This window comes from Amphiprion ocellaris, chromosome 7, assembly GCF_022539595.1.
Source record: "Amphiprion ocellaris isolate individual 3 ecotype Okinawa chromosome 7, ASM2253959v1, whole genome shotgun sequence".
In the NCBI taxonomy this organism is placed as follows: Eukaryota; Metazoa; Chordata; class Actinopteri; family Pomacentridae; genus Amphiprion; species Amphiprion ocellaris.
The window spans coordinates 25,264,056-25,277,528 of record NC_072772.1 but is presented as its reverse complement, the minus strand read 5'-3'; the positions used below and the strand labels follow the sequence as shown (position 1 = coordinate 25,277,528).

The following is a 13,473-nucleotide window of genomic DNA, read 5'->3' as shown; positions in this document are numbered from 1 at the left end:
AGGTATTCAAACATGCCTACACAGGTCTCAGCCTTTGTTCGAGTTCATTTTTTGATATTGTTGTCTTGGTATGTTGTGATCCTCCAGATTTGAAGAAATCCCTGGAAGTGTGGGCTTTAGTTCATGGTTGCAATGCTAGAGAAGATAACTAAATAGTGGGGGGAGGCCTGGATGAATCTATGGAATGGGAAAACAACAACCTTTATGTTTGTCCGATTGCTCCTCCAGCACTTGCAGACGCCATTCCGGAGAAATCACAACCTGCAGTAGGCTACCTGTGACGGCTGCAGTACTTTCAGAGCCTCCATAATCATAGAAAATAAGTAGTGTCATGTCAGAAGTTTGGTTTTAACATCGTACCAGAGTTTTCCAACTCCATGGAATTTACGGCTATGACCGGAGGCATTAAGTGTGTGGGTTGTCTGTAGGGCTGGACCCGAATATCCGAATATTCGGTCATGATGATGGTATCCGAATATTTATTTTGAGATCCGAATATTCAAAGCTTACTTGCAGCAGCTCTATTTCCTTCTTCGACAGCCAGATGGATTGCCTTTAACTTAAAAGCTGCATCATATGCATTTCTTTGTGTGTTTTCTATGATAAGGGTGTGTGCATGAAGCATACAATGACTGATCTGAAGAATTTAGTTTGAGTGCATTTGATTTAATTCAAACTGTTTCATTGGTCTATTGTGACCTGGTTGGTAATTTCATTGGTCTGATGTGACAAGGCTAAATGTATTGACGGCATGAAGCTCATTAGCCCGTAAAAATCTATAAACTAGCCGCATCATTGTTTAAGCCGCAAGGTTCAAAACGTGTGAGAAAAGTAGCGGCTTATAGTCTGGAAATTATGGTATTGTATGTACTCTGTGTGCAGGTCGCAGTAAAAAGCGTGAGGAGGACAAAGGCCCCAGCTCTGTGGTGGGTTTGTTGCCAGCCGGCGGGGTGATGAGCAGCCAGTCTCAGTGCAGTGCGGAGCCATATTGCAGCTGTAAGGCCAGCAGCTCCAGCCTGATTGGTGGCAGTGGGGCGGGCTGGGAGGGCACGGCCCTGCTCCACCATGGCAGTTACATCAAACTGGGCTGCCTCCAGTTTGTCTTTAGCATCACCGAGTTTGCCAGTAAGCAGCCCAAAGAGGAGCAGACCGCTATGCCTGCTGCCAGTTGCACAAGCACCACCAGCAGCAGCAGCAGCACAGCCAGCACCACCCTCATCACTACCACCACCTCTACACCACCATCCACCAACACTGCCGCAGTGAGCAGCCCTTCCAGCCAGGACGAGGCTGACGCTGAGACTGTCCCTCCCCACCAAGTGCCCGTACTGCGCTCGAACTCTGTTCCATAGCCTGCACAGGAAGCTCCGCCCTCCCTCCTTTTGTTTTGCACCTTTCGAGTCACAATGAAGGGAAAGCTACACAGCTGGTTGGTCAACAGGGAAAAGTTTATTTTTTTCATTTTTAATGGTTTATATCTTTGCATGAGCTTGAGGTATTATTGACAATCTCTTCTGTTTGTGAATGACTGACGGTAACCTTCTATTCACTTCAGACCGTTAAGACTTTGAGCGAACATTATTTACCTGCGCTCAGTTATTTTTGCCAGTATATTAGTTATGTATGGTGTAACCTTACTTTGTCAGCCCATTTAGCACAAATTGTTTATTTTGTAGTATTGAATTCCATACATTCTACTTTATTTTGCTGCTTTTGCACCACAGGTAGCTATATATGTATGAACACATACATGCTTATACACTATATGTATATATAATGTAAATATATATAATTCAATGCCTCTCAATTGGAGAAACATTGGATTTCATGTAGATTTACCATTTTTTGGTTTTTAACTGTACAGTTCATGAATTTGTGATACTGTGTAGAGTACCAGAAGTTTTGTGATAAAACTTGTTCTTAGTCTGTACTTTCCACCGTAGTCCATCTGTAAATACTGTATTGTTTTAGCACTCATTTTAACATCTTGTGCTGCTCTGTATATAAGCACTCTGTCTGTACCTGCTTGTCTATTCAAACCTGTAAATACAGAAAGATTTTCTAAGAACAAACTCACATTTGTGTCCTCTGTAATTTTCAGTCTTCTGTGGGTCCACCTGAGATTTTGTAGGTTGGTTTTTCACGTTCTGCCATAAGTCACAGTACTGATAAAGGTTAGAACTGGGCAATCAAAGGTGGCTTTGAAAATGATTGTAATCCATTTTCTTAAAGGTGAGGTAGCATGTGGAAAAAAGAATTCAGGGAAATTAGATCTTGGATGAAGGCGATGTTGACAATGCTAGTAGACCTCTGAGTCAATGGGCAGTTTATAACAAGCGAGTACGCCCTATGTGCAATGTCACTTGAATGTCGAATTACTCAAAATTCCCTTACCTCTTAACAATAGCATCAATTTTTAGTTAAACAGTTGATTATGATTAATCAAAAACTAATTCTTTAGAAAGACTATATTGGAAATACAGGTAATAATTGGACAGTCCATGCAACAAATGTATATACACTTATCACTGAAACAATAAGTACACTTATGGTTTCTTATCTCAGTGCATGAACATAGTTCTAAAATGAGCTGTGAACACCAGAACTTTGGATCTGTGGGCCATGTCTATCTGAATGTCTGCATCACAGCACCACATGCCAGGGGCACTGATAAATCTGATGGTAATGAAACACAGTTGCAACAGCAATTGAGAAATGCAAAACAAGTCATAGAACCAGTAATCAGTGCTGTGGAGGCCACCCTCCTAAAGTTGGACATTTATGTTTTGTAAATCCTTTTTTTAAAAGATCTTGTTTATTATAAACATTTAGATCATTTTGATTTCAGATTTTCATAAACTATTAGCCACAATCATCAAAAATGCTTGAAATAATTAAATATACACATAATTAATGAAGAATATATGAAAGTTTACCTTTTTGAAAGTACAAAAAAAATAGGAAACATTTTTCTGTTTTGTGAAAACAAAAATCTTGAACATAGTAACTTCCTGTTCCTCTCACTGAAAATAGTTCCTATAACTCCTACAGTCATTTGAATAACATCCTGCATATTGCACATATTATGGGATCCATAGTTTCTATCAATACTTTCAAAATAAAGCTATATTAAGCAATATTTATTCTTGCATTACTCAGTATACTGAATCATGTACACTGACAAACACTAATCCTGGGTAGGATTCTGCTCCATGCTACATATTCCTGCTACCAATCTCCTGTTCTACCACATCCCAAAGGTGTTCTACTGAAGTCACATCTGCTGAATGAGGAGACCACTGAACTCACTGTCAGGTCATGAAACCAGAGTTTGATGTAATGCGTTATCCTGCTGAAAGCAGCCATTAGATGATGGCGCACCATGGCCATAAGGGATGCACATGGTCAGCAGCAATACAAAGACACACTATTATTACCATGGCTGATTGGTAATAATGAGCCCAAATCATTTAGTGAAACATTCTCCACACCACCAACAGCAGCAGTCTGGAAGTTAACACAAGGTAGTTTGTCTCAATGGATTGTTGATGTGAACCTAATAATTTTAGTTAAGTCCAAGTCTAAAGGCTAAAGTAAGTAAAAAGATTTGAGTTTAGATGAATTTATTTGTTTTCTTTGGTTGTTACACATCAAAGTTGTGAGTACAGAAATTTCTATCATTCCTCACTTTAACTGTGACCTTTATGTCATTTCCCACCTCGGTCCACAATGATTGGGAAGTGTTGTTCCTCCTACGGTGCCATACATGTTCTCCACCACTAGGCTACAGGGAGTGTACAGTTTCTGTAGGTATTGAATGGCAGTAAGGCAGCCAATGGAACTGTGGTGCCACCCAGTGGTGTTATCAGAAAAGACACATTGGCACACCACAGGAACAACCTTACACACTGACTTGAGTACTATGTAGTGGTGAAATACACACAGAGTCAACTGGTTTCCAAGGCTTGAACGAGTTACAAGACACAGGTCTTGAACTATGAGGTACGGATCTTATAATTATGAGATTTTAGTTGAGGTGCTTTACTGGTCATGAGTTTGGGTGGGAAGATGTCTGTATGGGAAGGGTTGAAGAACTAAAGACATGCATACAAAGGGTATGTCAGAGAGAGAGAAATTCCCACAGGGATGAGAAACTGTCCATCATACTCTGACTTTAAAAATATTAATTCCAAATATTAACTAGAAGTACTCTTATGCTTTGGTAAAATAGCTAAAGAAAAACACTGATAAGATATATTCATATTTTTAGTGATAATATTTCAACCCTGTGTTTTAACCAATGTATCAACTGCTTACATAAAAACTAACTACTGACAGGCATGTTTGCAACAGATCTATGTATAATTTCTATGTATAATTTCTCATCAGTAGTGTAGGAGCCTTTTAGTGCCGGCATTCAAAGGGGAACAGTTAATGTAAGTTCTCAATTTAGATTTTATTTTTAAGCTTCATTTTTATCCTGTCTTTGTTTTTAATCAACAATAGTGTATGGACATTTAATTACTGTTGTTGTTCCCTGTAGCTCTGCTTTAATATTGTATCTGGCACTGGGCTGAGCATGTCCCCAACAAGACCGAAAGAAAAGACAGGGAGCACACACATCTTAAGATAGAACTTAACCTTTGGCTATCTCAATTGGGCCTCCATTAAGTTAGCAAAGAGAAAAAACAGCGCAACATCAAAGTGAGAAGAAGTGAAGAATAGGCGGAACACTCAGCCTGAGTGTGGCCAGAGTTTCTGAGACAAAGATTTTCTTCCACTTGCACTTCAGACACAGCAACACTCAGAGACAAAAACTGGTTCACTAGATAAAATACAAACACAAGCTCAACAGCCTTACATGTGCAGTCCAATAGAGAGGAATTCATATAGCTATATATAGGGGAGTCTAAACAACTTCCCACCCTCCTCTTCTCCCATCCCTCCCACTCCCCCTCCATCTCCCCATCCCTCACCCCCTCTACCTCTCTACCTCTTCTGTCCCTCTCAATCCACCGGCCAGCAGGCAGATGGGTCCCCCACATAAAAAGCCGGGTTCTGCTCAAGGTTTCTTCCCTGTTAAAAGGGTGTTTTTCTTGCCACTGTCGCCTTAGGGCTTGCTCTGGTGGTTCAGACAAATGGGTTCTGTAAAGCGTCTTGAGACAATTTGACCTGTTATTGGTGCTATATAAATAAAATTGTATTGAATTGAACTATTCCACAAGGTTATGGCTCAGCACAGGAGAGCAACTCCTCAGGATAACACTCAACAGTCCACCTGTATCTGAAGGATAAAGGGCGTTCATCTGAAGACAGCAATGTCCACATTTTGGACAGAGGCATGAAGGAAGTCTTCTATGTCAAACTGGAACAGCCATTTATAGCCTTCATGTTTATCACATCTGAAGACACTCTGAAGCAGAAACCTGTGTGTAAACATTGAAGTTCAAAAGCTGCAGTCTTCATGATTTTTATGGCCTTAAAGCATTTCACAGCCTGAAACATCCACTTTTGCAACGTGGGGTGTACTGTCAATTCCCTCACACAAAATGAATTGAAGTAGCTTTTACAACAACACACTGCTTATACTGCAGTCTTGAGATCTCTCCCTGGGCAGTTGGGCACCAGCGTTAGCAGATGGAGTCATCTCTCACCCTAATTATGGATCATTAGCTATGTGATTTTAGAGGGAACATTACAGTATGTACCTTAGATTCTCCATCAGAGGTTTCATGTCTTCAAGAACCAAAGGAGAAGTCAAGTTGTTTTCTATTGTAGCTCTTAATCTGCACAGAAGCGTCGATGCATATCATTCACACAGAATAAAGAATGACCAGTGCAACAAATAAGATGGTAAAACATGCTGATACAGACCACAATGAGGCAGTGAAAGAACTGTATTTGGGTTTTGTGTATTTGCAGCTCTGTTTCAAAAATACTGCATAGGTGTTCACATGTTTTTTCTTAAGTTACAATGTTCTCTCGGACACTATGATTTTATATTTGGATTATTGTCTCCTTTATTTAGATGCTTATTAATTTCATTTTTAAGCACTAATAAATGATTTTAAACCCTTTGAATTACCCACAGTCATTTAATCAAGTATTTATTTAAAAGAAATATAGATTTGTCCAGCTTCAGGTTTTATTGCTGTCCTGCTGCTTATGCTCTCAAAATAGTTTAAAAAGATCTATCACATTCACAGAAAATAAAGGATTATGAAAAAGCTAAAATATGTTATGTGTCTAGCTTCAGCAGGTGCTGCCCTTCTGTTGGGACAAGAGTTCATTCCAGTTATTATTTTGATTGGCCACACCAATATACATTTGCTTGTGCCCATGAAGGTTAACCCTAATGTTGACTGTGTTATTGAATGTAACTTTCCTCAAAACACAGGGCAAAGTTGAAATAGATTATCCACAGTTACTTGAACAATTGTATCTGCTGTTGCTACCTCGGCTGACCTCACTGATCATGAGTCAGGTGGTTCTGGTCCTCTTCCAGTTCTTTTGTTCTGCTCTGACCTGATAACAAAGAGAGCACTCAAAGTCACACCCATGCAGGAAAGGGGTGTGTTTATTTGAATGTGTGAGTCTAAAAGCTCATATTGCTCGGACTTCCTCTGTGCAACCAGTCTGCTGTGAGGCTCTGAAGCAGGAACAATGTCTACCTGTTGTCTGCTGGCCGTTGCTGTCGTTGTAGGAGTTGCCTACATTTTCCGTCATATTGTAGTGAAGGGAAAGAGATGCACAAGCGAAGCAAAGCTGCATGGGAAAACTGTGATTGTGACTGGTAAAGTAAACATTCTGGTTTGTAGTGATTGTGTTTCACCATGTCGGTTTTGGTACAGATCCAGTATCAGAATCTTGGTAGAATAAAAAGAGTTACTGTTTGCCTCTAGGCAGCAACACAGGCATTGGGAAGACCACAGCTATAGATTTGGCTAAAAGAGGAGCCAGGGTGATTCTGGCCTGTCGCAGTAGGCAGAGAGGAGAGGCTGCTCTTGCGGAAGTCAAGAGGGTGAGTAAAGATTTAATCTATTGTTTCTTCACTGATTAATAGAATGTTATTTGTCATGAATGACCTTCTGATGTCATGCAGCAGCTTCTAATTACTCAAAATGCTATGCAGACAGTATTGTATAAAAGAAGCACTGCATATATGTCATTTGCACCTTGGCAAAAATGTACCTATATGAGGCTAAAGCAGGACACAGACAGATGGTCACTGTATCTGCATCACTTTTGTTTTTAGTAACAATTTCTGTGCACAACATCTTCCACAGGAAAGCAATAGCAATCGAGTTGTGTTCATGCAACTGGATCTGGGAAGTCTCAAGTCCGTTCGCAGCTTTGCTGATACCTTTCTGAAGTCTGAACCCAGATTGGACATCCTCATCAACAATGCAGGTTCATAATGTCATGAACATTAAAAAACTTTTTTTTTTTTTTTTTTTTTAGAGAATTTTGTCCATTATATCTGTATTGACTGCTCATTTTAGTTTAATTTTAGTAGACATTTTAAAGTTAAATGCAAAATTTAAATGCTACACTCAATGTACACACTCGTCTTGCTGATATTCCTCATGTGGTTTGATAAAGAGAGTAAAGCATGCAATAGTGGTGTCACAGTATTTGAAAAATGTCCCATATAGTTACTGAATTACTTGGTATGCCATATGATGCAGTTGTAAGTGCCTTCTAATTACTTTGGTATACAACTCAGTACAAAGAAACAAATGTAAACAGTGAAATTATTACAGAAACAGTCCATTGCAGACACCCTTCATATTAATGTAGCATGATCAGTTAATAGCTATGGTGTTAATCATTTGGGAGCTTCGGGATTGCACAGAAGTGCAAAAGATTTGCAAGTTTTCGTGAATCAAGACTAAGATGATATCTTGTGACACTAGCTTGTCTGTGAATCTAAGAAGTGGTTATTCTCTCGGTTAGAGTTTTAAAACCTTGCATGTTTTGATGTTGACATGCCAACAAACAAGAGGGATCTTTCTCCATGTTTTGCTCCAGGTATTTACATGCAGGGTCGAACAGAGGATGGACTGGGGATGATGTTTGGGGTCAACCACATTGGCCACTTCCTGCTAACCAACCTGCTGCTGGAGCGACTGAAGCAGTGTGGACCAAGCAGGGTGGTTAATGTGTCCTCATTGGGACATAACTTTGGAAAAATAGATTTTGACTCCTTGAACACCCACAAAGCTCTGGGGCTGGGGACCTCATTTTGGGAAGTCTTTCAGACCTACTGTGATAGTAAGCTGTGCAATGTCCTCTTCACCCATGAGCTGGCCAAGATACTCCAGGGATCCAAGGTGACCTGCTACTCCCTCCATCCAGGTCAGTAGTAAGAGTATACCTCTATTCTACTCATGTGCACATATACAGGTATTGCCACTACAAGAACTTCTTGACCTTTTTGGTTAGTGTTAGATTTTACATGAACTTGCATTTGATATCCCAAGTTCTGCTTTTGTTTCCACTGTTCTTTTTAGAGACATAGCCCTCAAACAAAATTTCGGCCACATTTAGCAAATTAAGTCCTGTTGTCTGTGATTGGTCAAACAACTGCTGCTTATAATTGATCAAACAGATAACAGAAACAGTAATAATACCTCAGCTTGCAGCAAACAGCATTGAATTCTATGTTTACACTGACGGGCTCTTTAGACTTTGTTCCCTTGTTGCCTTTTTATCAAGGTACATTGGTCCTTCTCAGTTTGTACATTACAAAGCAAGAACCAAACACTTCTGCCCTACAAGTTAAAGTACACGTTTAGGAAAACGCCAGGTTGATTGTGAAAAGCAGCTGTAAGTAGCTGGAACTGGTATTTTTACAATATCTGTGAAAGACCAAGCAATTAAATCCACTTTGTTTTATGTATTTGCAGGAGCTATCAACACTGAGCTGGCCAGGAACACTAGCTCAGTGTTGCAATTATGCCTGAAACCCTTGACTACTTATTTCTTTAAGAACACGGTCCAGGGATGCCAGACCACCCTGCACTGTGCCCTCCAGGAGGGACTTGAACCTTTCAGCGGACGTTACTTCTCCAACTGCACTGTGAGAGAAGTCTATGACAAAGCCAAAGACGATGCTGCAGCAAAGAAGCTGTGGGAGCTCAGTGAGAGACTGTGTGGCCTTGCATGAAAAAGCTTTCTATTCAATTCATGACACTGAGTACTTTTTGTTTCAATAAATTTATTAATTACATGCAATTATAGTAATTTTTGTAAGGGCCCAATCTATAAAAATGAAAAAGTTAGCTGGCAGTTCAACATGAGGCAGGTCAAGTAAGGTCAAGATTTGACTGCCCCACCACTCCTCTCCAAATACAACAATCTAAAGAATCTGTCTGATTAGTACTATTAGAGTCATCGAGACTTTTGAGAGGACTGTGCAGATCTTCATATTAAACATAATTTTGTGTACTACTGTTAGCATTAGATGTGTAGTCTGACTATGTAACAGTATGTTAAGTTGTAAAAAAACAAACAAACAAGATGTTCACTTGTGCATTGTACATCTTCAGTTATTAATGCCCAATATAAATGATCAATCAATTTTGCTATTGGTGCATAGGAGCCCTAAAAAGCAGTGTTCATGCAGGAAACGGTTGGGTTACGCAAAAGGTTTCTGGTTTTGCTGGTTTAGTGAATATAAATGGATGGGTGGGGTCACAGCAGGATGAATTTAACAATGTAACAAAAGAAATGTGCTGACAAAGGGTTTCATAAATCAGTTAAAGCACACCCATGTGTAGGATTGTTGCTTACAATTAGTTTCAGAAGAATAAAAAATCATTTGATCATCTGATTGTTACTTGTTTTATTTGTACACTTCTTATACTTGTTTTTTCCCTCTCTATATGGTCTTTGCACAACAAAACAGAGAAACCCCTTGTACAGTATTACTAAAATGTTGAGTTATATTATCTTACAATAACAATATACATTGTACAACTTAAAAATACATAAAGTGTGGGGTACTGGGGCTGCACAGTAGCTTGGTGGTTAGCACTGTTGCCTCGCAGCTAGAAGGATGGATTTAAGATAAATGGAAGCCACATCCACACCTCATTTTACGAATCAGACAGGATCATCAAACTATATTAAGAACTAACATTTTTACAGTGCATCTGGAAAGTATTCACAGTGCTTCACTTTTTCCACATTTTATGTTACAGCCTTATTCCAAAATAGATTAAATTAATTTTTCCGCTCAAAATTCTACACACAACACCCCATAATGACATGTAAATTTTTTTTGAAATTGTTGCAAATTTATTAACAATGAAAAAATTGAAAAATCACATGCACATAAGTATTCACAGCCTTTGCTCAATACTTTTGATGCACCTTTGGCAGCAATTACAGCCTCAAGTCATTTTGAATATGATGCCACAAGCTTGGCGTACCCATCTCTGACTAGTTTCGCCCATTCCTCTTTGCAAATGGCTAAATTCCCCTGACTGCTAAATCCCCTGGTCCCAAATAAATCCTGGTTTAAACGTTGAGAACCCTTCCCCTTTGTAAAGTGCAGGTTGGATGGGAAGTGTCGGTGCACAGCCATTTTCAGATCTCTCCAGAGATGTTCAATTGGATTCAGGTCTGGGCTCTGGCTGGGCCACTCAAGGACATTCACCAAGTTGTTCTGAAGCCACTCCTTCGATATCTTCTCTGTGTGCTTAGGGTCATTGTCCTGCTGAAAGATGAACCATTGCCCCAGTCTGAGGTCAAGAGTGCTCTGGAACAGGTTTTCATCCAGGATGTCTCTGTACATTGCTGCATTCATCTTTCCTTCTATCCTGACTAGTCTTCCAGTTCCTGCCGCTGAAAAACATCCCCACAGCATGATGCTGCCACCACCATGCTTCACTGTAGGGATGGTATTGGCCTGGTGATAAGCGGTGCCTGGTTTTCTCCAAACGTAATGCCTGGCATTCACTCCAAAGAGTTCAATTTTTGTCTCTTCAGACCAGAGAATTTTGTTTCTCATGGTCTGAGAGTCCTTTAGGTGCCTTTTGGCAAACTCCAGGCGGGCTGCCATGTGCCTTTTACTCAGGAGTGGCTTCCATCTGGCTTCTCTACCATACAGGCCTGATTGGTGGACTGCTGCAGAGATGGTTGTCCTTCTGGAGGGTTCTCCTCTCTCCACAGAGGAACGCTGGAGCTCTGACAGAGTGACCATCGGGTTATTGGTCACCTGCCTGACTAAGGCCCTTCTCCCTCGATCACTCAGCTTAGATCGCCGGCCAGCCCTAGGAAGAGTCCTGGTAGTTCCAAACTTCTTCCACTTACGGATGATGGAGGCCACTGTGCTCACTGGAACCTTCAAAGCAGCAGAAATTTTTCTGTAACCTTCCCCAGCCTTGTGCCTTGAGACAATTCCTTTGTCTTCATGTTTGGTTTGTGCTTTGACATGCACTGTCAACTGTGGGACCTTATATAGACAGGTGTGTGCCTTTCCAAATGATGTCCAGTCAACTGAATTTACCCCAGGTGGACTCCAATTAAGCTGCTGAAACATCTCAAGGATGATCAGTGGAAACAGAATGCACCTGAGCTCAATTCTGAGCTTCACGGCAAAGACTGTGAATACTTATGTACATGTGATTTCTCAGGTTTTTTATTTTTAATAAATTTGCAACACATTTCACATTGTCATTATGGGGTGTTGTGAGTAGAATTTTGAGGAAAAAAATTGATTTAATCCATTTTGGAATAAGGCTGTAACATAAAAAAAATGTGGAAAAAGTGAAGCGCTTTGAATACTTTCCAGATGCACTGTAACTATCATTATTATTATCATTATTATTTTACTGTTTCTGCGAAAATCTTTAAGGCCAGCAAGTGGATTTAAAACTACAGTAAATGTTTGCCATCTTTAGACAAAAAGCTTCTTCTCAATAAAAAAACTGACAAACAAAAAATATATAACATTCTTTACAGCATGATCAAATGTAATATTCAGATGACCATAAACTCACCCAGAATGGACATCTAAATGAATTCATACCAAATTCAACTGAGTTTGCCTCAATTCAATTTATATATCACCAAATCAAATGTATATCACCTCAGGCCACTTCACGTAAAGTTAAAGCCTTAGAGAGAAACCCAACAGTTCCAACAACCTCTGACTGAACGAGCAGCAGGGAGGGCTAGGGTGAGGAGAGCACAGAGTAAATAAAGCAGCGATGGATTCTGATTTATATCGCACCCTTTTCTTTCATTGTTGCTCCACTCTTCACCTAACAAGATAAAAAGACCAGTCAAACTTGATGGATGAGTCATGATGACTTAGCGGCTTTCACTGGTGTGGTTTTGTTGCAATGCCATTCTAATAGGCTGTTTGCTGTACAAAGTGCTCCAGCCACAGCCAGAGATTGCACTACTGTAATCAAAAGTCCAAATAAAATGACACCATCTCCTTCATGTGTGTAATAGTTCAAATTGTTTTTTGAATTTCTTGTATTGCAGTTTCCTATATTCTTCTATCATTTCCATAGTCTTGACAATCTTGAAAGTGTCTTGCCCAAGGACACAACAGCACATGACTAGGACAGAGCAGGAATCGAACCACCGACCCTTCGATCATTGGACGACCCGCTCTAAAAACAAAAAGCTGGCTCTATCCAGTGTTCAGATTTGTGTTCTGGAAATGAATTCAATTTAGTATGCACTTAATTAGATAGTATTAGATTTAATTTGCATATTTCAATATTACACTTCAAAAAATAATTTCTCTAATAAGCATCTTTTGAAAGTTTCATGATAATATCTAATACCTGAAATTTTAGAAAGAAGAAATATTGAAAAAGGTAAAAAATTTTGTTAAGTTTTAGGTCATGTTTGGTAGTGCTAGAAAAAAATCGCAAACTCAATTTTAAAAATATCTAAAAATAATTAATGCATTGCTTAGTGTTCAAATTTGGTCGCAAGCGAAAATGACTGTAGGAGGAGGAGGAGGAGGACGAGGAGGAGGACGAGCAGAACAAGAATTGCAGTGGCCGTTTCTCAATTCTAAGTACGCAAGTCCGTACTCGCGTACTTGGCGAGAACAGACTTGCGAGTCGGACTCTGAAGTACAGACTTGCGAGAAAGCATCGAGACTAAAGTGCATTTGGAACATCAGCGTACTTAATGACGTCACCGCCTCGGTTCATCCACTCCGGTTATTTTTACCGTGAAAAACAACGAAATGGAGCAGATATAACCCAGCCTTGCATATTCACGTTTTAATATTCAAATAATCTGAAAACTACATTTTGTATCATAATAACAGTAGTATTCCCAAAAAAACTTATTTTACCTCTCAAAGTTTCCTTCTCGGCCTTTCTCGCTGGTCGGCGCGACATGCATTATGGGTTATTTGTCCGCCCCAAGTCCACACAAGCATACACAAGTAACGGGTATTACTTCCGTTTTCGGTCAGATGCGTTCTTTGAATGG

The 13,473-nt window shown here is 39.8% G+C and overlaps 2 protein-coding genes across 2 annotated transcripts in view; both read left to right on the top strand.

The window, feature by feature from the left end:
• phf12b (PHD finger protein 12b) overlaps positions 1 to 2,076 on the top strand; it is a 13,843-nt gene extending 11,767 nt beyond the window's left edge. The window contains exon 15 of the mRNA XM_023275171.3: positions 883 to 2,076. Within this exon, the coding sequence (XP_023130939.1) occupies positions 883 to 1,352 (470 nt within the window). The 3' untranslated portion in view covers positions 1,353 to 2,076. The remainder of the gene's footprint in view (positions 1 to 882) is intronic.
• A 4,550-nt stretch (positions 2,077 to 6,626) lies between these two features.
• dhrs13b.1 (dehydrogenase/reductase (SDR family) member 13b.1) lies at positions 6,627 to 9,830 on the top strand. Its single transcript, XM_023275168.3, has 5 exons — positions 6,627 to 6,793; positions 6,903 to 7,021; positions 7,287 to 7,410; positions 8,032 to 8,358; positions 8,910 to 9,830. The coding sequence occupies exons 1-5, from the start codon at positions 6,664 to 6,666 to the stop codon at positions 9,167 to 9,169; spliced, it is 960 nt and encodes a 319-aa protein (XP_023130936.1). The 5' UTR covers positions 6,627 to 6,663; the 3' UTR covers positions 9,170 to 9,830.
• Positions 9,831 to 13,473: the final 3,643 nt, after the last annotated feature.